General features: G+C 52.5%; 3 protein-coding genes across 7 annotated transcripts in view; 2 read left to right on the forward strand and 1 right to left on the reverse strand.

Annotated features, from left to right (window-relative positions):
* Positions 1–4,991, forward strand: part of Cib4 (calcium and integrin binding family member 4) — a 98,119-nt gene extending 93,128 nt beyond the window's left edge. For 2 of the 3 annotated variants that reach the window (XM_047522864.1, XM_047522863.1), the window contains exons 6-8: positions 2,410–2,519; positions 3,328–3,416; positions 4,438–4,959. In XM_047522864.1, the coding sequence (XP_047378820.1) occupies positions 2,410–2,519; positions 3,328–3,416; positions 4,438–4,486 (248 nt within the window). In that variant the 3' untranslated portion in view covers positions 4,487–4,959. Of the gene's footprint in view, positions 1–2,409; positions 2,520–3,327; positions 3,417–4,437 lie in introns of all 3 variants that reach the window. The other variant, XM_047522861.1, reaches the window with a different exon arrangement.
* A 1,741-nt stretch (positions 4,992–6,732) lies between these two features.
* Positions 6,733–22,226, reverse strand: Fam166c (family with sequence similarity 166 member C). The gene is made up of 4 exons (XM_047523478.1): positions 22,113–22,226; positions 9,912–10,185; positions 8,599–8,711; positions 6,733–6,885 (listed from the first exon to the last, which is right to left on the reverse strand). The coding sequence occupies exons 1-4, from the start codon at positions 22,184–22,186 to the stop codon at positions 6,741–6,743; spliced, it is 606 nt and encodes a 201-aa protein (XP_047379434.1). The 5' UTR covers positions 22,187–22,226; the 3' UTR covers positions 6,733–6,740.
* A 3,705-nt stretch (positions 22,227–25,931) lies between these two features.
* The window catches only part of Otof (otoferlin), an 86,572-nt gene continuing 85,358 nt past the window's right edge, over positions 25,932–27,145 (forward strand). For all 3 annotated transcript variants that reach the window (XM_047522547.1, XM_047522546.1, XM_047522548.1), the window contains exon 1: positions 25,932–26,010. In XM_047522547.1, the coding sequence (XP_047378503.1) occupies positions 25,932–26,010 (79 nt within the window). The remainder of the gene's footprint in view (positions 26,011–27,145) is intronic.

Genomic DNA, 27,145 nt, shown 5'->3' on the forward strand with positions numbered 1-27,145 from the left:
AACTAACTTGTCAATTGCAAAGGGCAAGAATTACAGAGATGTTGGGATGATGACAGCGAGTCTTTCAGAGGGACCTGACGGCTGAGTCCTGACTCCACCAGCTTCCTGAGCATCCACTGGTGGTGTTTTCCAAGAGGAAGTCTCCACCTCCTCCTGAGTGGTCGAAGGCTGCAGCTCCTGAGGCTGCTGGGGTGGCATGGGCTGGGACCTGGCCAGTGGCCCAGAGCTTCCCGCCTCCAGCCCTTTCCCAGGCTGCTCTGCCCTTGCACCCTCAAAGGAGAGGAATTGTCCAAGACTGCATTTGCTCCAGCAAATTATTCTGCTTCCAGATGGCTTGGGACCAAAGCCATGTCATTTGCTGCATTTTCTGCATATGGGAGCTGGGCCAGCAGGATGCCTGGGGACACTGCGGGGTCTCCGGGAAAGAATGCAGAGCTTCTTGCCAGTGGTGCAGTGTCACTGCGGCGGTTGCTGCTTCCGGGTCCCTCTGCTCTTCTCACCTGCTCCGAGTCATTTCCTGTGGTGTACAATGGCAGAACCGTGCAGGGAGAATCCCCACGAACAACCTGGGCTTCAGGCTCCAATTCCTGGGGCTGATAAACATCCAGCCAGGGAAATGGCCCTGCTGAAGGAGCCAGCTGTGCCTTCCACACCCACACCCTGCCTTCGGAAACACACGGTGACTCTGCCATTGAAGGACCCTGTGGCAGCAGCAAACTCTGGGCCTTAAGTTCTCTGAGAGCCCAATATATCTATCTAGCTCCTGTTCTTCAAGGTGGGATATTACACAGTCCCTGAGGTTTGTATTTTTAGTATTGAATAATCAGCAAGTGATGTCAAATTGAGCCCCTACGGTACAAGCGTCTTCTTCTGTGTTGAGTATCTTCTGTGTTCCAGAACCCATGCCAGGTGGATGACCATTTTCTTATTTAATCTTTGCAGCAACTCTGGAGGTACTGCTATTATTCCCCTTTTACAGATGGGGAAACTGAGGCTCTGATAATGAATTAGGATTAAATTTGGTGGTCAATGACAGGAAACCCTAAGTAGCCCTGGTTTAAACAGGAGAGCTTCCAAAACCACTGGAAGCAGTAAGGAGCGAGCTCACAGGTAGAGAGCTTACCTAACATATATAAGGCCCTGAGTTCAGTCCTCAGCAGTGCAAATAAGTAAGTTAGTAAGTAAATATAATTTCAAAATAATAGGAAGCTACAAATTCATTTTTCGAACAGATAGAAGTCCAGAGGTGGTTGTCCACAGTAGTTTTGCAACTCCACAGAGCAGCGACCCAGGTTCCTCCTACCTGTTGCTTTATCCGCCATTCCCAAGGTTACCTCATTGCCCCAGAAGACTTCTCTTAAAGACCTTCCCAGAAGTTGCCTGCACCTCTTCTGCTCATATCTCATTGGCCAGAACTTTTAGTCACATTGCCACATGTAGTGGCAAGGGAGGCTGGGAGATGTGTGCTCTTCTGGATGATCCTACACGCAGCTGAAAAATGGGCATTTTATCGCCATAAAGGCAGGTATGGGTGGTGACGAGCAGAGACTGCTGGTAGCATTGGATCGCCTGGGTCAGTCAAGTCTCCATCCCTCCTCGAGTGTGACCTTGGCGGTTCATTCATTGATTTATTCAACAACTCTTCGTTGAGACACCGCGCTGGCCTAGGCACTGTTCTCTGAGCTCGGGATAGCGACAGGGGGAGTACTGCCTCTGGTCCCTTGTTTCCTGGAGGGCACAGCCAGAGGCCTCAAAGCCAGCTCCCCAGAGGCACAAGCTGCAGGGACCACGCTCCCTACTTCCCTGAGGTGCTGTGGGCACAGGCATAGGTCACTCACGCAACTACTGCACAGGGACAGGAGGAGGGACTGGTGCCCAGGAATTCTGGTTCTAAGTCCAGGCCTCCTTCCCTTCCTCCACACGGCCCCGCTCCCGCTGCCCAGCACATCCTGGCTTCTGAGTTCTGAGACGAAGATTCCCACAGCACGGGGTTGACTCAGGGCTCAGGGCTTGGCCTAACTGAGTCTGAATCCCACCTTTCCACTTCGTGGCAAGTGTGGACAAACCGCAGAACACCCCCGCGCCTCGGTTTCCGCTTGTGTAAATTAAGACAAATGAAAGGTTGATTGTGAAGATTCAATGACCTAAAATGGGTCAAGCTCTCGGGACGCTGGAGCGGGTATGACGCACTCTATCAACGACTGCTATTTTTGCCATGTTACTTAGCTCTGCATCTGCCTTCAGCCTGCCCTTCTTCGGTCGCCCCACCCTGTGGGCCTGCCCGGGTTCAGGTTCTAAACCCGGCTCAGGCAGTTGGGCCCTGCTCAGCCTCCCAGAGGCTGATGGGATTTTGTGTCAAGGCCCCTTCCTATTCTGTCCCTGACTCTCTGTCACCACCTCTCTTTGCAGATTTTAATGAGAATGGTTTCATCGATGAGGAGGACCTGCAAAGGATCGTGCTACGACTGATGAACAGCGATGATGTGTCCGAGGACCTGCTAGCGGACCTTGCCCACCACGTGTGTACTCGAGGGCTGAAGGGCAGGGCCTGGGTGCCTTGTGCTCCAAAGCCCTTGGGTATCAGACCACCCTCTTGAGAGGAGACCCAAGGCCGAGCCTCAGGCAGATTGAATGCACATTGGCCTTGAGAAGGGCACATAGCTAGAAGCAGCTGCCCCCCAACTGTCTGTCCTTCGCCCGAGTCTCTTCCACAGTCCCCAGAGCAGTGTGCCTGACCCTCTAGTCTGGAGGCCTCCCACCCACCCAGGTACCTGCAGGCAGGTAGACCCACAGCAGCTGGACACATACCAATATCCCCTCCCCACCTTGTCCCAGAGCAACACAATGTCCAGATGTCCTAGAGTGGGGAGTGTCCTAAAGTGACCGTGAAAACCTTTGAATGTTTCTGGTCTGAATGAACTAGAAGGAAAGAGACAGACACCAGTAAGGTCAACAGCGTCGCCACCACCTTCCTGCCTGCCTGCCTGCCTTAGCCCCTTACGGTGCAGGGCCTTGCCTCGGACAGGCGACGGGGCAGGTGGGAGGCGCCCCTGTCCTCACCGTCAAGCTGGTGCTGGAGGCCCCAGGAGACTCTTCCCAGGAGTGAGAGTCAGTCCGTGAGATCCTGGATCCTTACTGCACATGGCCTTGTTTCTTTGGGGGTCAGACGAGGGGTGAGAACTGCCTCACAGGTGGGACGGGGGCCCTGGGAGGTGAGAGTGAAGCGCCAGGCAGAGATCCTGGCCTATGGTTACCCTCTCTCCTTCCCCCTGCGCCCCCCCTCGCTGTCTGTCACCAGGCTCCTCTCAGCCTCCTTCCCCCGGGCAGGTCCTGAGTGAGTCAGACCTGGACAATGACAACATGCTGTCCTTCTCAGAGTTTGAACATGCGATGGCCAAGTCTCCTGATTTCATGAAGTAAGGCGTTCTGGAGGGGAAGGGCTTCCCCAGCATAGTGGGGGGTGGGTCAAGAAGGGCCCCCAGTCTCCCCTCAGCCAATGGAGCATCTCAGTCTTCCCAGGGAGCCATGAATTTCCAGGGCACTTTGCAGATTCTTTCAGAATTAGTAAAGCTGCAGCTTCTGAGAAATCAGACAACCCTGGGGGACCTAAAAGAGAGGAGGATTGGATTTCAGGCTTTGCAAACCATGTGAGTGATCCAACCTCAGGAGCGAGTCCCTGGGTGGCCTGCACACCTTCTCCCAAGAGCCACTGAGCTCCAGGACTGACCTGGGATGCTGCCTTTGCCACAGTTATCCTGTGGTCACGGGGAGGTAGGGATTTGTACAGGAAAGTGAAGATGCTGCTGGAAGAAGCTCACAGAAAAAAAGGAAAATGAGATAAGTAACCAATTCCACTTCCGAGAGAAGGAAGGGCCTTAATGGCCTTGTTGGTGCAGATCCCCTGGAGATGATTGACCATTTGTATTCTTCCCTGGTTGTGTTTACCAGTCCTTTTGGGATCCTTTCGTTATAGGAAGTGCACTCTCTCTAGAGGCAGCCCAGGTCTTGATGAAAGAGCTCTGATAGGATGTTGAGCTAGCATCTGTTGACCTGTGTCTTCTACGCCTGCCCCTTGGTCTCATGAGCTAGGAGATTTTGATAGAAGGGAAGAATGCCCAGTCAAAATGGCTTAATAGACCAATCCAAAAAGAATAGACAGCTGGGCCTCCAAGAGTACCTGGACAGAAGCCCCAGATAACTCCTCCCAACCTCTCCCCTCGCATCTCTGCTTCTCTCCTCACTCCTCTGCAAACCAGCTCTGCTCTGTCGGACAGGAGACCTTCATGGCCTCCCTACGGTGGCCAATGTTCTATCTCCTTGGTTTTGAATGACCTTCAGTGATTCCTAAGTAATATCTCTCAGCTCTGACTGAATTTCCAGAGAGAGGGAATTGGACTGACCCGGCTGGATCAATGCTCTTTTCTTCCATATCCCCAGATGGAAACCAGAACTCCCCACTCCAACATGGCAGCCAGAGGGCTTGTAGCTTGGGTGGACCCTGAGGTACACACTTGGGGGCACCTTAGTCAAAGGTAATTCTTCCTCCACAATAGCCCAGCCCAAAATTGAAGCTGGTATCTGGTCTGCCCTGTATTTTTCTCTGAATCACTACCATTTTCTTTCCACTGGTTCCAATACCAAAAGATTCTAAGACCTTTTGCATTCCGGTGTTGCTAAAATAAGCTGAAAGAAGTTTGGTTTGAGCCATTAACCAGAGAAAGGGACATGAGAGGTGGGCCAAAGAGGATGCTAGGATCATAGAGAGCCCAGAGTTAAAGGGCCCCCTAGAACCATAGGCTCCAGATAAGTCACTGGATTCTTCCTTTCAGCTCCTTTCGGATTCACTTCTGGGGATGTTGATGTGCCACAAACTCCTGATCTGGCAGCCTCTAGGAGACCCTGGAATCAGCCCCCCTCCAGGCACTATGAGATCTGACTTGAAACATGACTTTATCCCCCCTCCAGAATATTATTTTCTAAATAAAGCAAAGAAAAACCCTTTCTTTAGACCATTAATTCATTGCTTTATGAACACAGGATCAGACACAAGAACTTGGCATTAAGAACTATTCACTTTAAGGCTTCAATTTGCCAATGACGCCAAGCAAGCTGGGATGGCAATCTTTTGAGGCCAGGGTTCAAATCTCAACTCATGTCAGAACAGGGGACCAGGCCAAGTGGGATGAAGTTCACTAAGAAAGTATCTGTCCTTTCCTCCCTTCGTGGGATTCCTCCACCCAGCCTCTCCCAGAGCAGCGTGGCATAGAGATGTGCACATAACTGTCATTCCAGCTGGCGCCTGACTTCTTTGTTCTCATCCTATGAAGAAGACATCTTGGCCCACTTGGCAACCCCAGGCCCTTGGGATAGGACCATGTATGACCAGAAACCAGGGTTTATTTGCTTTGCTATTCAGCCAAGCATTGGAATGAATCCGGCCACTCCAGAGACACTTGGGGGCTCAGTTGGTCAGAGACTATGGGACACAGAAGCAGCCCCTAGTGGGAGCTTCTGAGAGCCATCAGATGCCCACCTGATAGGAACATGGGTTTTCTCATTTGCACTGTCCTGGGGAGGCGGTTAACTGCTGGCTGCAGAGGAAGGGCTGTTTCACCTTCACATGCCCTTGAGCCTTGCTGTGGTCCCCTTGCCTTTCATCCCGACTTACCCAGTCTCAGGCAACAGGGCCCTGCTGCGTGAGAGAGTCCCCTTGATCCAATCCAGAAGGGGGAACTTTGTGGAAGCCCTGTGGTATGGATGCACCCCTGTCTGAGGACCCTGCCCTAAAGCCTGTCTACTGAGGGTTTGTCACCCATGTCCCGCTCCCTGCAGGTCTCCTGGAGTCTTCCAGGAGATGTGGAAAAGCAACCTGGAGAAAGCAGACACTCCAGACCTTCCAAGGTCACCCAGGCACCCACTCTAGCACCAGGTCAGGCAGAGTGGGTCCTGAAACAAAGCTTTCTTGAAGAGTAGCTTAGTCCTGGGTCACTCTCTCCCATCCCCTTCTAGAAATGGCCTCAGGGGTAGATGCCCAATCAGCTTGTCCCCACCAGTCCAGGCAGAATGCAAGCAGTAACTGCTTCAAGCACCTTCTTCTCCCAGGGTCCTTCAGACTGCCAAAGTCTGCCCCTCAGTCTCCACATGGGCCATAGAGTAGATAGTGGAAAAACCAGGACTTGGGCATCAAACAGACCAGGGTTCAAATCCTGACTGTGTCCCTTCTTCACTGTGTGTGCTTGGACAACTTTCTCAACATCTCTGGGCCTCCAGGTCATTATCAGTGAAGTGAGGATAAGAGCACCTTCCTCACAAGTTATCTTGTGCCGAGCCAGGGTTCCCTCAAGAATTCCTTCCTGCTTCACACCCAGTGCAATTGTTCTGGGGTCACTTCACCCTCATTTTCAGACCCGGGCAATTGGGCTTCCTTGATTACACCAGTAGAAGTACAAAGGAGGTCTATATACCTGAGTGACCGGTCACTAAGGTTTGGGGACCCTTCCCTCCTTGGTCCTACCTGTCCCAGGCAGCCACTGGGCACTGCTGTTTCTTGGCTTGAATCCCTTCAGTTGAATTTTCCATAGTTTCTTAATACACCACGTTGAGTGACCCTCACAGGCACTTCCCTGGTAAAATACCCCTGGGACCCATAAGGGAGGGGCATGGGATAGTCATGGCGAAAGATTTTATTCCAGCAAGCCAAACTGGTCAGGGCCAAGACCGCCAGATGTCAGCCACTGGCCTCATGCTCTGTACTCAAAGTAGCAGTCCCTCCTCTGCCGCTCTTGTGCGGACACCCGCTTCCCCGATGGGAAGGTCTGGTAGGTCCTCAGGTTCTCAGGGGAGGCTCTTAAAAGGTACCATTTCTTCTTTGGGCTCAGAGGAGGCCTGAATGTGAGAAGGGACCTGGTATCAGGCAGTGTGGCCTGGAGGGAGGGGGAAGGAGGCCCAACAGACCACGCCCACCTTCAGCCCATGCCGGCCCACTGGCTGCTCATCGGTTTAATATCTGATAAGTCACCCTGACTTGAGAGGAAAGTGACTAGTATTTGTGCAGTAGAACAGAGGTTCAGAATGAGGATGTCGGCTTCAGACAGAACTGGCATGGACTCTGACCCTGTCTCCTGCTGGAAATGCTTATTGTATTACCGCTTAACTTTGTTTTGAGGACTAAATGAGATAGTGCATTAAAAGCACTTAACATAACACTGGACAAGAAGAAAATACTCTGCAAGTGTTACAAGTAGTGATGGTGGTGATAGTGATGGTGGCGATGATGGCAGTGGAGTTGGATGTGAAGGTGGCAGTGGTGGTGGTGGTAATGGAACTCCAGAAGGGGAGAGACTTGCCCCAGGTAACAGAACTGACCCCAAACACCTGGTTGATCTTCTGCACTGGGCATGGAACTACCCGTAGTGCACTTTGGAGAAGGAAGAGAGTTGGGGTGTTCCCAGCTCCCTGCAGCTTCAGGGGGAGCACATCCTGGCAAGAAGGTCCCCAGAGGAAACCTGTCCCCAGGATAGGCTCACTCTCTCCTGGGACTCACTGACTCAGAGCTGCCCCAAGCAGTGGAGAAGGTCAATCCAGTCCAGAGGTGGCCACTGGAGAAACAGGTTCTTTTCAAAGCCTGGCCTCCAGCTATCCAGGCCACCCAGGGACAAGGCTCCAAGGCAGTCACTGGGTGTCAGTTTCCCTATTTATAAAACAGACCCTACAAGCACTTATAGAGGCAAAGTCGTGTCTCTAAAAGTTCATTACACGGTATGGGAACAGCTGTGGCTTTATCTGGAACATAATGGTGAAGCTGGGGCTCCAGATCAAGGAAGAGTCAGCAAGTTTTGGAAACCCCAAATCTCTCCACTGACCTCCTGACGTTGTCCCTCCCCAAAGAGTGGGGCTGCAAGGGACCGAGCAGGAACGGGCTGGGGGGGTTCGTCCGCCCCCAACCCCTGAAACCAACCACCACCCATCCATGCCTGCATGGCGGGAGGGAGCCACACGTGCTGGATCAGCTCGCAGGGCGGAGAGCTGGCCTTACCCAAGGAAAACCGCCCTCCCAGATGAAAGCCGATGTGGAGGATGGGCTGTGACAAACTTTCATATTTTGTTAGATGCCTAATTGGACTTTGAAGATATTTCCAAGTCCCAGGTGAGGGAATCCTCCTCCAGCCCCGCCCAGACTGGTTTCGATCTGGGCGGGGCTGGGGACCGATCCCTCGCTCGTTGAAGTGCCCTCCATGTCCGCCAGAGGGCAGCAGCTCCCTGCTGCTCGGCGTTTGGACCAGTGAAGCGCAAGGTTGGCCTCGCAGGGGAAGGAGTCAGCAACGATTAGGGAGGGTTCTTCCAACTCCCCGTACATCTGATCGGGATGGCACTTTTCCTGATTCTGCCCATTCAGGTTCCTGGCATCCCTCCCGAGGCTGCAGAAGCCAGGACTCCCTTGCTCTGAAGCTGCCACTTTGCGCTGCAGGCAGTTTAGGGCAAGGCTGTAAACGCAGTTCTCAGCCTGGGTGCTTCGCAAGCCTGGGTGGGAGCAGGTGCCTGTGGGTGTGTGTTTGTTGAAGGCGTGACCGCGTGGATGGGGAGAGCGCAGCCACTCACAGGTCGGTAGGGATGGGGTACCGTTCCCGTTCCCTCACAGGCAGCACAAAGTAGGGGACCCGAGGCACTATGCCGGTCTTGTCTAGGTAGTACTTCCGGTGCCACTGTGCCATCTGCAGCCCGACCAAAGAAAAGATGACAGGTTGTTAGTGTGCTGGAGTGACTTTAGGCACATGCCAGGCTGTACCTAGGCTGATGCAAAGCAGTCTCCTCTAATGTCCTTGGAGGAGTCTCCAAAGCTCCTGGAGTCCCAGCTCAACTGCTAATCAGCTGATGTCCTCTCTGAGCCTCAGTTCTTTGTCCATCTAATAGGGATGATGAAACACACAGACCAGTTTTGCTGCAGAATGAGACAAGGTCCAGCTAAGGTATGAAACCCCAGGTGAGCAGGTGCAAGTGCACCTGCTATCCACACCAGCATGTGTAAGCTTGGCAAGGGGGTTCCTTCTCTTCCTCCCACTCCGCCCCTCTTGGACGGGGCATGTTCTGTTGTGAGAGCCAGGATGAAGGGAAAGGCTGTCACAGACCCACTGAGATGACCCCAGGGCTTCTCAGAGTTTGAGGGCACCCATCATCCTGCCACTGAGGAAGCTGCCTTATTCATACAAATCCCCTGCCCTGGCGCCAGGTGGCACCTGTGTCCTTGCAATCAGTCTATGAGGGACATTTGTAACAGTAGCATTCTGGGAACAGCCCAAAATGAGCCCTCACCCCACCAAGGGGTCAAGTCCAGCTCAGGTCCCCAGGTCTCTGTGGCCTACCAGGATCCCTTCCAGGATCCCTTCCAGGATCCTGTGTCCAGAGCCACAGGAGCAGGACAAGAGCAATGGGGGTGTTGGGGACTACGCTTCTTCCTCCTCTCCTCCCCCTGAGCAGTTTGGTCTAGCCTGGGCAGAGGCTAACTTGGGTCTCACTCTCAGGGAGCCTGGGGACTAGGGAAGGTCAGTGGGCACCAGAGTCCAGGCAGGTATATCAGTAGACTGGACCCGGGTAGGGAGCTTTAGTGGGGCCTTTGCTCATGTGAGTAGGGGTCCACACAGCCAGGATACAAGGGGCAGATGTCAGGTCAGGAACACCTCCGGCTGACCCCAGCTCCACTAGCAGTGGGAATGAGCATGAGCAGCAGCTGGAGCCACCGGAGCCCCTGGGTGGGGGAGAGATCAGGGAAGCAGAGACCTGAGCCCTCCCCACTACCCCTACCCAAAATCACCGGGTTCCCTGCTGGCTCAGGGGCTCTGAGAAAGTGAATCAACGTGCCCCAGCCCCGCCATCGTCCCTCCCTGGCGGGGGCAGCAGGTATAAGGGCGGGTCACCTGGTAGAAGCGAGCAAGCTGGCTGGAGCGGTAGCCGTCCAGGTTGAAGCGATTGTAGCTGGGCAGGTTCAGGGAGCGGTCCCAGCTGTGCGTGCGGTCAAGCAGCACCAGATCGGGGTTGGGGGAGAAGATGGTGGGAAAGTGGCCGCCACTGCTGAGGGGAGAGCGGCTCTTCTCCATGGCTGCATTGCGTTGGTCCTGGAAGTACTTGAGGGTGGTGGTGCCGTAGGGGGAGCCGAAGGAGAAGTCAACACCAGGGACGTGGCCTTGGTACCTGCAGTAGCAGTGGGGGAGGGGAGATGCAGACCAGTGAAGAGTCCAGAACGACCCTGAAGACCTGAGGGGTCTAGCAGCCTGTCTGGTCTTGAGAGGGCTCCTAAGGTGCACCAGCCAGCTCAGGTCTTTGGGGAAGACCAAGTGGACAGGAACCTGGGACTCTTCCTTTGCACAGAGGTCTCTGGATGGTCATCTTCTATCCTAGGGGCCTACCCAGGGACCAGAATACCCTTGGTGCCTCTCAGTCAGCTTGCAGACAAATCACTGTCCCTCTATGGGCCTCTGTTTCAGCCTGAAGATGTGGGGGACCTCCTTCAATCTTGACATTCCGCGGTTATCTCATTATAGAGTCAAGAGAGTCTGAGAAGCTAGCGGGGGCACCCTGATGAAATGCCATGGGTGTTCGATTTATCAGAGCTGAGGCCTGGGATCCAACGTTCCCAACGCCTCACCTTCGCAGGCTATTCAGATGACCTGGAGCCCTCGACCAATGTTCTGGAGTGCCAAGAGTCCTTGTCCTCAAGGACTCCTCCATCACCCTCTGCCACCAAGGAAGCCCAGCAAGAGAGACAGGAGATAAGCAGAGGCCCTTGGGGTTACAGGCCCTCTCAAGACCCTTGGTTAAATGAAGTTCACATGGAGAGGGAGAGACAGCCACAACCAGAGTGTGGGCAGCGACACTTGGCAGACGCCATAAAGATGCTTTTGCACAACCCTCAGGCTCCCCTTCAGCTTCTCACCCTCAGAAACCTGGTTTTGCCCCATGCTGCCATTGAAGCTGTTCCTGACCATGGCCTTGTTGCTGGTGATCTGGGGACATTCTTGATCATCCTGGGCTTCCTGCAGCAGCAGGTATGGCTGACCTCTCCCTTCTGGAAACACTGCTCTTGGTTTTTACTCCCCCATTCGCTCCTTTTCTCTTCCACCCACATCCCTGATGGTTCATTCTTGGTCTCCTCATGATCCTCCTCTTCTGCCCACCTGCTAAGTGCTGCAGTTCCTGGGATCTGTCCTGGTGATGTCATCCACGGCCTTGACCGTCACCAGGTCTACACCTGATTACATTTCCAACCTGGGATTCTCTTCTAGCTCGGACTGCTATATACCTCTCCAGCCTCAGCAGCCACCCTACACCCCAGTCCTAAGGAGCCATGTGGCTCTCTAGGAATAACTGCTCACTGGCTCTCTCCCTTCTTCCCTCTCTCCTCCCTTGACCTCTTCTAGGTTCTTGCTGTGTGTCTTCTGCCATCAGGACATGAATTCTGTTCACTCCATCCATCTCAACCCCTGCTCTTTTAAGAATTCCAAATATAACTTCTAAGAATTGACCCCTCCCCTAGATCTGGGTGCCGTCCATTCCCTTTGTACCCTAAAGTTCCCTCTTGAAGCCACATCTCCCTCTGTGCTGCTACTGTCTCTTTACATCTCTTGGGTTCTCCACCAGATGGTGAGCATCTCAGGGGCAAAGCTTGCTTGTGTTTTACTCATCTAGGTAACACAGGGTCTTGGCGCCAGTCTGGCACTTGATAGATGGGGAGGAAATTGTTTATTAAGAAAATAAAAAGAGGAGTGGATGGCATGCCGGTGGTACCTGTGATGTTCACAGTTGGACTTAAATGAACACCAAAGACCAGTGCTCATGCTCTGGGGACCTCCAGCACATGTCCTAAGACCCCCATCCATGAGGCTCAACAGCCTTCTTTCTCTCATTCTGGTATCCTAATCACATGCAATGCCACTCCGAGGGAAGTTCAGGAAGTGCAGGAAGCCAGCCCTGCCCCTGTGGCATCATCTGCTGCTACATTTCAGGTACCCATCCAGCCCCAAGGGCTTGGAGGTTGGCGCCTCAGTACCTCTGGGGCTGCCTTGGGCATCAGTCTCCTCACTGAAAGGGTGAGTGTTAGCCTAGAATTGGTAGCGATGCATGCTTTCTTTCTTTCTTTGCATCTTCAGGAGAAAGAAGAAAGTTAAGCAGAGTGACCACTGAAGACTTCCCGACCATTGTCTGCTAGAGGCAAAATATCCAAAGCCCTTCTCTTCCTGGTCCCACCCACCGTCACCAGCAGGGCCTTTCTTGGATCTTGCAACACAGCCTACCTGGGCCAGAACAGTGAGTGAGGTGGCTGCAGAGAGGTCATGTGGGACACCCTGCTGCCAGCTTCATGGCCTCTCCCCAGCCTCTGTCCTCATGTTCCTGACTTCAAGGGATGCTGGACACCATGATCCCTGTGGTCCTAAAGCTTTCCCACCTCAGAGTCCTTCCTGCCAATGGCCATGCCTCATTTTGACCTGGAAAGATGGGGGTTGGGTGTTCTTGTTGCCCCCTCCTGTGAACCTGCATGGTCACCTCTGTCACTTCCAGGAGGAGGAGTCTCTCTGCAGAGCTTCCCCATTGGGGATCAGCATCCCACCTCCCCTGCTGTGCCCAGGACTCCAGACTTCTCTCTCTCTTTCTCCATCCTTCCTCTCATACCTCCCTCTTTCTTGCCCCCACCTTCTCAAAATGGAGTCTCATTCTATTGCCCAGGCTGGTCTCAAACTCCTGGGCTCAAGCAAGCCTCCTGGCTCAGCCTCCAAGTTGCTGGGACGACAGGCACACACCACCCATGTCAGGCCTCTCTGCCATCTTCAATATCTCCTTCTCTCTTGGCTTCTTCCCCTCCATGGAGAGGTGTGTGGGAGCCTTTCTTAGACTGCAAAATTCTGCAGTAGACCTCCGCCTCTCACACACTACCCTTTCTCTTCCCTTATTTCCTAATCTCTCCACAGAATACCCTGGACCTCTGCCCTTATTTCTTCAACTCCTCCTTTTTCTTGACTTTCCTTGGTCTGACCTCTGATCCACCACTTATACACAAACCTCTACTTTTTAAATTAAGGTCACGTAAGGCCATCCAACATCCTTGGTTCACACAGTCTCTCTGAAACATTTTCACTGATGCAGAAATTTGTTGGGAAGAAAACATACCCTGAGAAGTCGAAGCAGAGTTCCTGAGAGTGTTTCATGCTGGAATGAAAACTTCTCAGAAATACAGATTCAATAAATTGGGAGGTCAAGGACAACAGGGGCAAGAAGAAGATTCTGCTTCCTTTTATCCTAAGTCCTGGTTGGGAGAAAGCTCCAGGCTGCCCTTGCTCTTGCATATTGGAGGTGGAGGAACATCTGAATGGTGACTTAAGGGAGAAACTGGTCACCTGTAGCCCACCCCTCGTCCATCCTCTTGGGAGCAGGGACACACCCAATGCCCCTCTATGCCAGAAGTTCCACATGAACAGTCTCCAGCCCTGCATGTCTCAATCTGGGGTTCAGAGCATCTCGGATCCATTCTCTAGCATCAGTTCCTCCTCTCTTACTTTTTGGCTGGTTCGGAATACAGAGAATAAAAGAAGAGACGCTGGTTGTCAGATGCTGCCAAACCCCAACAAAAAAAGAAAGCAACAGAGTGAAACATGAAGAGAAGAACCTGACCCAAGAAGATCACGCCAGCCAAGTGTTCAGCCAGGTGTAACGCCAGGCCTTTTCCAGCACGGGAGAACTCAGGAAATAAACACTCACAGGTGCTTCCTGAAAGCAGCATGCAGTGACTACACCCTGCCAATCCGGAGGTGCTCAAAAGAAAAAAAAAACTAAGTAATGTGGATCCTCTGCGAGAATGAGGGGTGGTGATCTTCAAGTCTATTCTAGAACTGAACTAGGAATAGCAACCAGGTGAGCGCTGCTTGCAGAGCAGAATGGAAATGTTATAAAACCTGTCAGAGTAAAAACAACGTAAGCAGCCCAAATGGGGGGGTGGGTGGAGGGAGGTGGCACTTACTAAGATTGCCACCAAGCAGTCAACCCATGACATCAGAAATGGAAACATGCCGCTAAAAATACACAGCATGATGACTCTCACCTTTTGATGGCTTTTATTCTCTCTCCCTTTAGAGGGATCTTGGAGGGATTAATCTCTCTGGTGGTGATGGGTTGACACTGATCTAAGTTCGGCCTATTCTTCCATTTTATTTCAGCTTCTTTCTCTTAAGTTCAAGGAAGATTAAATTTCATGCCTTTCATTTTGAAATAGCAAATAGGGAATGATCGTATTTTCATAAAATTTGCTTTCATCTATCTTTCCATCCACCCCTCCATCTGGTCTTTCATCTGAATACAAAGGTAAAGAGAGAGCTGGTGTGAAGTTCCTCAAATGATAACCCTGGTTAATTCTGAGTATTTGGACTTACAGGGATTTCTTGCTTTCTTCTTTATATCATTTTTAAAAAGAGAATCTGACGGCAGGAAAAGTCACTTTGTTGGGGACTCACCGTGTGCTGGAACACCCAGCTCCCATGCTCCTTCAAGGGCTATGGAGTCACGAGGGGCGTGTCCCACATGCCCCAGCTGTGCCAGTCCCAGCAGGACCAGCTCCAACCCAAGTTCTACCTGGGTCAAGGCTCTCGTGCTGTGCCATGCAAGGGGGAAGGCCATTCCCATGGCGGGTGACAGGCCATGGATAGTGCTCCTGCCCAGCCCATCTTCTAGTGTTGGCGTTGCCCTGGGTCCTCTTTCCTCTGCAGGGATCCGTTGCTTCTGGCGTAACTCATCCACATGAGACCTCCTTCAAACCAGTGGTGCCCAGATCTGTGTCTGGGTCCCTGACAATTCTACTGACGATCGAGGCACACACTCCACTACCCACACGGGGCCTGCCCAGCATCACTGAAGCCAGCCTGCTTCTCCTCCTGCCCCCATTAACACCACCCAGGCCACGCTTCACCTAAGCTAGAAACCAGGATGGGGTGACCCCCCATCCTCCCCTCTCCATCGCTCTCCACAGCCGGTGCCCTCAATCTCCTGCAGGCCCCTTGAAGCTTCTCCTGTGCCCTCCTCCATCTCACTGTGGTGCTCACCTGACAATCTCCAATCTCCTAGTGGGTCTCACAGGCCAAGCTCACCCCTGCAACCTGCATCCCCACTGAGGCCAGAGCATCTTCCTCGCCTCTTCTCACCTCCCTGTGGTGCCCCAGCCCAGCAGCAGTACTCACAGTCCTGGGGCCCTTGTGTGCCCCTGGCCTCTGAGCCTGGCAGGAGCTCCTCTACCTGGAATGCTGTGCACCTGGGCCTTTACCACCACTCACTCAGGAAATGCCAGCCCTCCCCGTTGCCTCCCCTGGCTGTACCCCCATACCTAGCATCTATGCTCACAAATAGGCTTATCATCCATCCCCAAGTTCACATTCCTGTCCACGTGAGTTCACCTCCTCTGCTAATTGGCGTTCTCCCTGATCCTCAGCACCTGGCACGTGACAAGTGTTCAAGAAATGCTCACTGATGGAGGGAGAAGTCCAAACCCTCCAGGTAGCTCTGATCATCAGAGAGCACAAAGCATCCGCCCACAGGGGCGTTGGGCTCCTTGGAAGAAAGGAGCTGTAGAAACACGACTTGTGATTCTTCTCTCTGACACCCCCAAGCTCTCTGCCATGCTCCTCCTCTGCTGCCAGCTTTCCCGCCCTCTCTGAATGCCAAGATATTTGCATTCTAATAGAATAGAAGCCCCCTCCTCCGCAGCGCTCCTGAGTTCTGCCTGGTTTCCCTTCAGAACTTGCTGCTCTGGTGGGGGTGAGGGGCGCGTGCACATGTGACACTCAGTAGGCACGTCTTGGCAAGTTAGGTCTCTATGCCTTGTGTGCGCCTGCCTGCGTGCACCTTAAGCATGACCCCAGCGCGCCTCTGTAGCAAAACCTTCTACAGCCCTGTTTTAGTTGGCCCTGTGGCAGGCCCAGGCAGAAAGGCCAGAGGGAAATGGCAGGTTTCATAACTAGGCATCGAGGAGTCCCAAAGGCACCATCCTACCTCCTTCTTGACCTCTTCATCTGCAACCCAGTCCCTCCACCCACCCTCACACAGGAGACCAGAGAGGAGCGGAGCCAGGCCCGCGGTGATCGATGTGGATTCTAAGGCCCAATGTGGATTACTATGTGTACAGGGAGCATCCCTTCCTGCCTCTTAATAGCACTGGTTGGCACCATAGCTAACATTAAAATTAATTACCATGAGCCGCCAGGGATCCCACGAGCAGACTTATTAACTAATTAACTTGTTACTACTCAGCGTGTCCCCGTTCCTCCTCCCCAACACCTCCTGCTGCAGGCGGTTCTGATCGGAGCCTTCCCCTGAGCAGAACCTGCAGGGCTCCCCGCGGCCTGCGGAGTTAAGACAGACTGGGTCAGCTGCTCGGGGGTCCCAACGTGGGCGTCCAGGCGAGGTCTTTCTGGCCCTGTCGTCCACTTTCACAGCACAGCTTTCCACTCTAGCCCAGGGGGTCATTTCTGCTTTGAAAGCACATCCTGCCAGAACCTTGGCCTGGGCTTTGCTCACTCCAGCCCCTCCATCTAGAAGCTCTCCTCCCCTCCTCCACTGTGCCCTATCCATCTTCCAGGAATCTTCCCAGTACCCTCCTTTCCAGGGAGCCTCTTCTCATCTACCCTGCAACCCCCACCTGTCAATCATCTTTGCTCTTGAGCCTCTCCTAAGGCTCAGCTTACAGTCCATTGTATTTGTAAAGTCAGATCTTAGGATATTATTTCTGTCTGAATGACAGACTCCCTGGGGAGAAAGGGCCCCGGTTTCCTCCAGTTTGCTAACCTGCCATCCCTACACAGTAGATGCTCTGTAAATATTTATTAGATCCAACTGACAAATGGAGGCATGTTTTTAAGGTCTGGTCTTTCTTCAGGAGAGGAGGTCTCTGTTACAAAAACCAGGTTTCCCAGGGCTCCCAGCCCTCCTTTTTAGGGGCTCCCCAGTTCCTTCCAGTTGTGCGAGAGGCATCAGTTACTATAATCCCCTCCCACTTCCTTGAACAGCTGAGAGATGAATTCCAGGGAGAAGACAGCAGCTGGCTTTGGGACAGAGGAGCAGGGAAGGGCTGAGGGAACAGCATGGCCTGTGGACCCTCAGAAGAGAAGGCAAAAGAGTGGAGGGAGGCTCTTATGTGCCTGATGAACAGGCTGTCCTGGGGGTCACAGGTGGGGCTCCAGATCCTGCAGGGACAGGACCTGGAAGACAGGTGCAACTTTAGAATTTAGTTTCTGCTTCTGTACTTTGGGCTTGAATGGGGACCTACCCTGCTCCGTAGCTGGGAATGAGACTTGACAGAAGATAGCTGTTGGCTGGGTCTCAGTCAGACCTTGCAGCCTGGGGCTGGGGGCTGGGGGCTGCCAAGGAGAATGGCACGTGTGGAAGGTCCCATGCTGGGGACCCTTTTTAAAGATGCTTAGAAAACAGGCCCACGCCTGCCCCTTCATAAGGGTCCTCTGCATTGCAGAGTGCCAGCCATCCTCATTCCTGGTAGTACCTTGAAACCACCTGGAAGGATTAAAAACTGGTGTTGGGTGACTGGGCGATGCCTTGGGCCCAGCCCAAACTATTGTATCAGAGCCTCTAGATGGTCCCTGAGGACAGTGGTCATTAATGCTCCCCAGGAGATCCTAATATCAACATCTGGGCACACAGCCCTATATCCTCCAGGGTAGATGAGATGGCCTTGCTTTCATACCCCAGGACCTACTGGCCCATTTCGGCAGAAGCACCTCCACTACCGAGGCCTCAGCCTGGAATGGAAGGGGCTTGGGAGATGCCCCTGCCAAACCCTCTTCCCATTACCCTGCTGGACCCTCACCCCTGAGGGCCGAGGCAAAGACCTGGGGAAAGGTCAGAGGCAGGCAGTACTGCAGGTGGCTGACACCAGCTCATACTGGCTTCAAGAGAATATTTCTAAATTTTCATGAATGTGTCAAGTCTGTTGTCTAAAAAGCCAGCATTAAAGGGGAAATGGTGGAAAATGGTACCAGTCAAATTATATTGTTATTTCATGTGCATGCACAAATATGTAACAATAAATCTCACCATTATGTATAATGAAAATGTACCAATTAAAATACAGGGGGAAAGCCAGTATTAAAAATTAAATCATAAAAGTTAAAAATAAGCAAATAATATTAAAAACAAAGGTAATAAGTGCTCAAAACATCAATTCCTAATCATTTTATATTTTATTACTTTCTGTGTTCTCAAGGTCATTTATGTCTATTGTATCTTAGAGTGCAAATATAGTTGTCTCCCTTTGATGGGGGGTACATTCCAAGACCCCCAGTGAATGCCTAAAACTTCAGGCAGGACTTTGAACTCTCTCTGTATATACTATGATTTTTCCTGTGCATATATACCTATGATAAAGCTTAATTTACAAAATTAGGCATGTTAAGAGATAAACAACAGTATTGGTAAATATTAGAAGTTAATTCAAACTTCTGCATTGTTTATTTTGGAATTTTCCATTTACTATGTTCAGACCATGATTGACCTCCAGTAACTGAGACTGCAGAAAGTGAAGCCTCCATGAAGGGGACCACCATGTCACATGATGGTGTGCAGCTGCACACCCTGCCCAGCTCATTTGGGGACGCCATGTTGATAGCTCCACCTTGAAATCAGCCTGAAGTGTTTACACCATAGATACGGGCGAGGGCCCTTTTCCTCCGGAGAAACCCTTATCAGCACACCACTAGGTGCTTGTGTCTGCTGTACAGCAACTCCTGGCATGGAGCACAGCCATCTTTGTAAGCCCACCCTCCTGACAATAGTGTTTATGGCATGCACTGGGGTAAGACGCAGCTCAGTGCACACGTGGGCAACTGCTGCCAATCCAGGAAGATAGAGGGAAGGGCTGGGTATGAGTCCTCCTGTCCTTACCTCTGGGAGTGACTGGGTGGGAACTGTGGGCATCAGGGGCAGTAGGAAACCAGGCATGAATGAATGCACTGACAGACCAGGGAGCACGGTGGGAGGCAGAGAGCCAGAGAAGGTGCCACCCAGGCCTGACCTGCAGGCAGGAGGCAGATGCTCACTGAGGCCAGTCTCATCCCTTAAAAAACCTTACAGTCCCAGGGACTCTGATCCAAGAGTTCCCTGTCCACTGCAGGTTGGCACCCAGGTCAGGCATATTTAGGTACTGCTTATGGCAAGGTGCCAGTATCTGTCACCCAGAAGCAGCAAGGAACAAAATGGAATGTCCTAGTCAACTATCTGAAGACCAGCATCATCATTGTCTCCCACCCTGGCCCACCCCACCCCCAGCCCAACATCAGGCCTTGAACACAACAGGGATCTAACTAAGGATAATAACTAACAAGTACCAAGTACTAGGCTTTATGCATATTAACTGATTTAAGCTTCCTTTAACCTGCACACCCTTATCATCCCCATGTGACAGATAACTTGCCTCGGAGTAAGGAAGGCATGGTGTCAGAATTCAAACCAGGCAGGCAAGTTCCAGAGTCTCTCAGTGTCTACTCCACTCCCTCCCTGCTGACTGAGGGAGGCATAATGAGAGGCTGTGGGAGGATTGGGTAGACATTGGGGTGAGCTGGGGTACTGAAGTCACAAAGACTTGGCAGGGCAACTTACTTGCTGAATGCCCTTGGGCAAATGCTCATTCTTCAACTGGGTTGTTAAGTTTGTTTGTTCGTTTGTTCGTTTAAGGATTTGTATAAGCTGAGGGCGTAGGGCAGTGGTAGAGCACCTGCCTATCATTCGCAAGTGCTCAATTCCCAGCACTGCTAAAAAATAAATAAATAAATAAAAATAAAATAAGGGTTTGTAAAGGACCCACACAGTGCTCATACATAGGGGCTTATGGTGCTACCACTGGGCACCAGGGACCTGGTTCCAGCCCACTTCTGCAGTCACAGCACAGGGCTCAGGCAAGACCCCCCAAGACTTCAGTGCCCACATCTGGAACAGGAGGGAGCTGCCTGATCTCTGAGGTCCTCACCAGGCAGAATATTCTCTGCCTCTATGAATAAAATTGCAAAGGGGTTGATTTGAGTGTCAGAAGAAACTGGCTACACTATAAAATCTGTGATTAATGTTTGAAAAAACACACAAAAATAATAATTATCCAAGTGTGGCAAGGAATCTTGGATTCTTTCATGAAGTTAACAAAATTGCAATAAGTAGCGTTCAGAAACATAAAACAACTAGATAGGGCTCTTTAAGGAGAGCAAGTCCCTCCCAGAAAAACCCAGATGAGAAAGCTGCAGACACAGAATTAGCTGCTCAACCTACCCCAGGCCAGGCTTGAAGCTAATTTATGACATGTGTTATCACCATTTCTAAACCAATCACAGGATAGGACAAGTGCTCCAGGGAACTCAGGGAACTGTGGTGTGACAGAGGAGCATCCTGGGAATTGCTTCTGAAACCTGCAGCTCCCATTCCTCCCAGACAGCGCAAGGGAACCATGAAGCAGGGTTTGCAGGTGCACCAGGCCTTGCCACATGGGCAGCAAATGGCCAAGGAGCTGGGCAACAGAAGACGTGCCAACAGAGACTGTGGGGGGCTTAAGAAAAATAAAATCTCAGCGTATAAAACCAAGCCTCATAATAAACATCCCAGAATGTAGCACAAACACCACCAGCCAAGACAGCGGAGATGGACTGGAACTTAATCTTAGGTATTTACACCAGGCTGGGAGCCCCTCAAAGGCTAGCCCCTCCCCCACTGTTTTTCTTTGTCCCTCCAGAATCTTAATGCAACACCTGGAACACCCAAAGTGAATGCCTCAGTGAATGAAAGCGTGAATAGGCAAATTCTAAGTCCCCTTTTCGTCACCCCTGGCTTAGCTTTTGGCAATGACCATGACCTGGTCAAATCAGCTTTGTCTGGTGGGAATCAAAATAGCTTTTGAGCTGTCCAAGACCCAGAGAAAGGTCCTATCCACCGGAGGGTTGGATGAAGACTAGAGCCCCAGCCCCTGGGTACAGCTACTTTTACCTGCAGTCTCTGGAAATGATGCTAATACGACAAACCCCTCCATGTCTTGCTTATTCAACTTGAAAACAGACCAAACTTCATACAACAGATTAAGGTCTGTTCAGTTTGCAGGAGGGAGTGTGTGGGCTGTTTTGCTTTTATTTTTTATTTATTTTTTTATTTTTTGGTCTTTTCCCACCCATTTGGAGACCCTGTCTGCAGAATTCTCAAGGCATGAATTTCACTCGCCATTCTATACTGGCTTGCTGATACTGGCCAAATGGCTTCTCTGAATCCAATCCCTGCTTTTCTTGCCCTTGCCAATTGGTAGGAAAGTAAGACAATCTCATGTCCTAGAAGGAGCAGAATCATACACTTTAGGAGAAAGGGTCAAAGAATGGGAGGGAACAATTGGATTTGCATTTTAGATGTTTGGAGTTTGAAAACATTCAGAGAAAAAAAAAGGGAGGGCTGGTGCGGCATTGGAAAACGCTAAAGGCCAGGCAGCTCTCAGAGCTGGTGCAGGAAGCTTTCAAAGAAAAAATCTGTGAAGATAAAGTGAGATCAGTGAAAGGATCAGCCACGCAGTCAGGTGGACAGTGCACACTGCCATCCGTCAACTACTGCCCACCCTCCCCTGCCAGATTCTGCCAGCGGGCACCCACCAGTTCTCCTTCCAGTCTTCAGCCCACAAATCCTAATCTCGCCCCAATCCTGGGTGCCCGGAACTGTCCTGCTCCCTTCTCGGGGGCTCCTCATAGTCCACGTGTTCCTGACTAATGCCTGGGGGTCTCCAAACCCCAAAGCCCACACGTGTCTCCCTCTTCTCCTCCTTACTCAGGCCCCAAGGGCGCAAGGTCCGGTTACCCCGGGCTGGCTCTGCCCTTGCTCTCAGTGACCGACTCCTACCAAAGGGAATCTGGAGAGCCCGCTGCTCACACCCGCCCACTGCGGGCTCTGAGAGCCCGCGCCCCCGGGAGGACCATGGAGCGGGGTGGAAGGTCCACGTCGCCGGGAGTCTTCAAGCCCCAGAGGCGCAGGGGGCGGAGTTTGCGGACCCGGGAGGGGGCGTGCCGAAGGGCCGGGGGCGGTGCGCCGGGACTCGTTCCTGCAGGTGGGCTGAGGCTTACCCTGGCATGAGGCTGGGGGGCACGAAGGCGGCATTGAACTCGGTCAGTAGGGTGCCGGCGCTGCGGGAAGCCATGGTGGGTGCGGTGAGCGCGCGGCGAGCCCCAGTGCTTCGGCTCGTGCCCGGCGGTAAACAGCCAGCGGGTCACCCGGCAACTGAGCGCCTGGCAACGCGAGTCTGGCCCCGAGCGACCCTCGCGTTCCGGGACACTGGGTCCTTCTTGCTGCCCCTCCCTGGAGCAGCCCCATGGAGCGCGCCCAGAAGATGCCTCCCCGTCTCCATATGCTTTGCTGTGTGACCCCATACACATAAAACCGAGCTCGCACCCAAGCCTGTTTTCACATCCACGGATGGGCTCAGTTGCCAGATGGAGGTGGAAATGCCGTGGAGAGGTACAAAGTGCCCTATCACTGCGGGACTAGCGGTGACCCAGCTTGGAACGCTATGGCTGGAAAGGACAGGCCAGGCCCGCCTGGCTTTGAAGGAGGATCAGGTCCAGGAGTCATCCCTGCCCACAGCGCCCCGGTTTTGTGAGGGCTCCAGCAAGGGGCTCTGCAGTGGGCCCCACTTGGTGTAGTTGCCTAGGACGCTTTAATTTAAGAGCGTGTGTGGGCGTGTGTGGGTGTGCACGCACTTTGGGCAGAAGGGGGTTTTCTCATTCATCTCTCCTGGGAATTTCCTCTTCTCATCCTTTTGTTCCTCCAGCTGCTCCGCAAAAGTAGTTTTATAAGTAAGGGTCAGAAATCAAATTACAAAAATGTCCGGGTTTGTAATTTACCTTAGTCTCCAGCCCATAGTTCATTGGGGCATTGAAATCTGCAGTTCTGGTGTTCACTCCAGACAGCAAACCTTCTGAGGGTCCCTATGAGCTTTGTTTTATCTTTCGCCTCCCTGGACCTTCACATTCGGACTTCTGCGTCCACTCTCTTACCAACCCTAGGGGGCGTGCAGGGTAGGGCCAGGGCCTTAGGTATTGAATGGGGGTTTAAGGCATACGGATAGCTTCCAAAGTGCCATGCTCTCTGTGACTTAGACCCAGACCCTCCCTCCCTGGCTCCAATTCTGAAAGCTGCTCCAATTCTGGAAGCTGCCCGCCTGGCAGCAATTCTGGAATCAATTAAGAATGCCTGCAGATTGCCTTCGCTGCTCACAGTCCATATCTTCCCCTCTGCTCTCAGACAAGAAGCATCACCTGCAGAGCGGGACTCTGCAAATGGCAGCTGGTGAAGACCACAGGCACTAATGAGCTCACAGGATGCCATTACAGCCAGAATTCTCCAAAGATGCTCTCTGACAGCTGACAAGGAAACTGGGAGGAGCCACAGGCCTGCATGAGGCACAAAAAGCAGAACTGAAGCCTGTGGGAAAAGGAGCACAGGGATATGGGTAGAAGGAATGGCCACCCACCCTTCAGAATCCAGTGGTATCGGTATTTTCCTAAAGTCTCCTTGGGGAACATGCACACAAGAAAAACGTTAGGGAAAATTGTTGAAAGAGCAATCGCAGATTCAGATGTGACTCCTACTCCAAGAAGGCTTTCCAATGACCCCCGGTCCCCAAGGAGGTGAGCACCCACTTTCTTCCATTCACAGCATACCAGCTGCTCATAGCTCCATTACCCTGTGCCCACTTGTCCATATTTTTGCCCATTCAGCTCTTCCACTTGGGGTTCAGCCCAGTATCTGGCTTAGGTTTCATAGAGGTCAGCTAACTAAGCCAAGACGGGCTACGTGCCATTTTACAGATGCAGAACCTGAGGTTCAACAAAGCTCAATCCTTGCCCAGGGCAGATTTGTGGGCTTTTTTCCTAAAGAGGCAAAGGGCTATAAGAAATCTTCTGAAATTTACCCCTTTCAGGAGAAACCTCCAAAGGGTCTCAGGAAGAGATGGATTCTTTTTCCATCAAGCACTGCTAAGTCTTGCAAACACAGATCACCCATTGACCTCATGGGTGGAAAATGCTAGAGAGAAATCAGTTTTCTTTAAAAAGAGATACTGAATTTACCAGGATATTTAAGTTTTAGATATTCACTTCTATTCAATGCATGCAATTTTCTAAGACGTTCTCTAATTTCATATGGTTAAAAATATGTGGAAAAGGTGAATATATGGGAGGAGCAGGAATCGAAAGAAGAAGGAAGAAGAAGGAAAAAGAACAAATAGAAAGAAATAAGACAGTATCAAGGAAACATCTAGAAGGAGGAAAGAAGGCTCTTGGACCAAGGCAGGACCAGGACCTTAGGTATGGAATGGGGATTAAGGGTATCAAGAAAACATCCTGCAAGTTACTCAGGCTGCAAATTCAACATTTAATATTTCCCTTTTTAAACCTTTAGACTCTGATAGTAAGTCATCAAACTCACCCTTTTATCTTATCGATATTTATTGATATGTACAGGATACTACACGAGGCTCTGGGGTGCAAAGATGCTGTGCAGCAGGGCCTCTCCCAGGTTAGTATGGGGAGAGGCAAGTGGAGCAGCCCCACATGCTGTGAGATGAGAGGGGCAGGACCCTGCGCAGAGGAGGACCCTAAGTCTGCCTGGGTGCACATACAGAGGCACCCCCAGGAATGGGCACCTGAGGAACCAAGGCCAGGAAGTTGGGGCGGTGTGGAGGACATTCCACCAAGAGTGGATGGCAAGAGCCAGGGTGCAGAGCACCTTGCACAGGTTCCAGAAACTAGAATCCCAGCCTCCAGCGTACCTTTCCCTACAAGCACCTTCTGAAGGAAAGGAGGGGCCATTCTCCCTTGTTCCTTGGAAATTCTGCCTGGGATGTCCCTTCTCTGGCCTCTAGCAGCTGGTTACAGCAGAAGCAGGACAGTCCTCCTCTGCCTGGAAACCACCTGTCAGCTGTCTCACGTGACCTAGCCTTCTTCATCCTGGGAAGGGGCGAGGTCGATGCCCTGGTCCTTAAGCGCTACCCCTAGCAGAACAGAAGACTCTGCAGCCGTCACCATCAGGCATCTCCTAGCCTGGTCCTCAGCCCCAGCCTCTCTGCCTCCCAAGATTCAGCTCCCATGACAAGGGATCAGAACCCAGCTTCTCAGGGACATGATCTTGGGCAGGGAACAGGTGGTTTATTCTTACCTTAAAGCTTGAATCTCCGAGGGACCCCACTAGGTATAGCCCTAATGCTATGATTAATGTTAATGTTGGTTTTCCATCTAGGGGGCTTTGGATTAGGATTCTCACAGCACAGTGTTATCCATCCAGAGCAGCCAAGCCTGGCTTGTCCAGGTTCCCTGAGCTTTACAGGCACCACTGCCATCGGTGTTCAGCTTGGTGCAGGAGGCAGCATGGGCCATCCCCAAAGCACCAGTGCAACAGCCCAGCTTCTGTGCACACAAATCATGAAGTTCCTGATCCCAGGTCCACTGCCATCTACTGCTCTTGATGGCAGACCTTGCTCAGCCCTACCAAGGAGTGAGTAGGAGCCTCCACTCCAATAACTGGGAGGAGACACCTGAAGCCGGACAGGGCTTTATCTGGGAGCCAGACTGCTGAATAATGAATCCGACTCTGTGTGCACTCCCAGGCTGCTCACTGGGGGCACGACACACACACACACACACACACACACACACACACACGCTGGGCTGACAGCTCAGAGGGGCGGGGGCTGGCAGGGCTGTGAGGCTCTGAGAGTCGCTGGAAGGAGCAGCTCAGCTCGGTTGCCTTGGTCTCTGTGGGCAGCATCAGCAGCAGGAGGCAGCGGCGGCAGCGGTGGGAGAAGAGGGAGGCGTGCGAGCTGCACTCCGCCGGCTCGCTCCCTCCGGGCTGCTCTGCTGGCCAGTGCCCTGGCTCTCCCCGCCAGCATGGCCCTGCTCGTCCACCTCAAGACCGTCTCGGAGCTTCGGGGCAGGGGCGACCGGATCGCCAAAGTGACTTTCCGAGGTAGGGAAGCCCCTATCTCAGAGGGACCCCAGCTCCGCAAGCTGGCCCAGCCTGTGCTCTGGAGGCTGATGGGGTAGGGCAGGGTTGGGAGGATGGATGGCGAAGTTCAAGCAGGGCTGGGGCCATGAGGGTTTTCATGGGTAGCCACCTGTTCCTGGCCTGACCCGCCCTTGAGATTTCCTGAAAATCAGGGTCCCCTGTATTTCCACACGTGTCTCTCTTTGTACATGCCAACATGCCAGTGGCCTGGCAGGGTGCAGAGGCCTCTGCTCAGGGAGACAGAAGCAAGGAACCTACCACTGGGCTCAGGGACCCAGAACTGAAAGGCCTAGCCCTGCAGAACCTTCCTGGTCCCATCACGCCCTCACTCAGGTTGACTGCTTTGCGTGCAATATAGAGGTGTAGACTTGCAAAACGTAGAGTAGCTTGTAGAAACTTAGGGCAGTTAGGGATTCTCCAACCCCAGTATAATGGTGAAGATAGGGATAGTGTGGCTTCTCTTAGATCTACTGCATTCCTGGGCGAGGATCCTGCAACCCCTTGGCCCCTCCTCTGTCAATTCTCTTCCTGTCCTCCTTTAACAAACGTGTTCTGTGACCGCTTATTACAGTCTACCAAGGGTGGGGACTGGAAACAGAGCTGAGCATGACCCAGGCCCTGGCCTCAAGGAGCCCCATCTGGTGGGACAGGATCTTCAGTGGGAAGACAACCAAGACAGCTGTGTGATACAGAGAGGTTGGGGACAAGAGCAGCGCACAAACTACAGAAGCAACACATTAATCCCTGTTGGACTGACAGTCAGGGAAGGCTTCCAGGAGGAGGCAGCACTCAGCGGGACCCCAGGGGATTAGCAGGAGGCAGCAAGGGGAGGAGGAGGTGATCATGGGAGGCAGAGGGAACAGCGTGCTCGAGGCTGGGAAAAGAGCTGGAACACAGGAACGGACAGAGGCTCCAACAGGCTGGAGAAGCTGCAGGAATTGAGATCAGAGAGCCAGGCAAGCCACAGGCAGGGTGGGACTTCTTCAGGAAGAGAGGGCCCTAGGATTTCAGTAGGACAGGCAGGGCAGGCTTACTCTGCTTTCTGCCCATCCACCTTGGCCTCTCCACCTGGCCACAGCCCAACCCTCTGGTCCAG

This window comes from Sciurus carolinensis, chromosome 13 (assembly GCF_902686445.1).
Source record: "Sciurus carolinensis chromosome 13, mSciCar1.2, whole genome shotgun sequence".
In the NCBI taxonomy this organism is placed as follows: domain Eukaryota; kingdom Metazoa; phylum Chordata; class Mammalia; order Rodentia; family Sciuridae; genus Sciurus; species Sciurus carolinensis.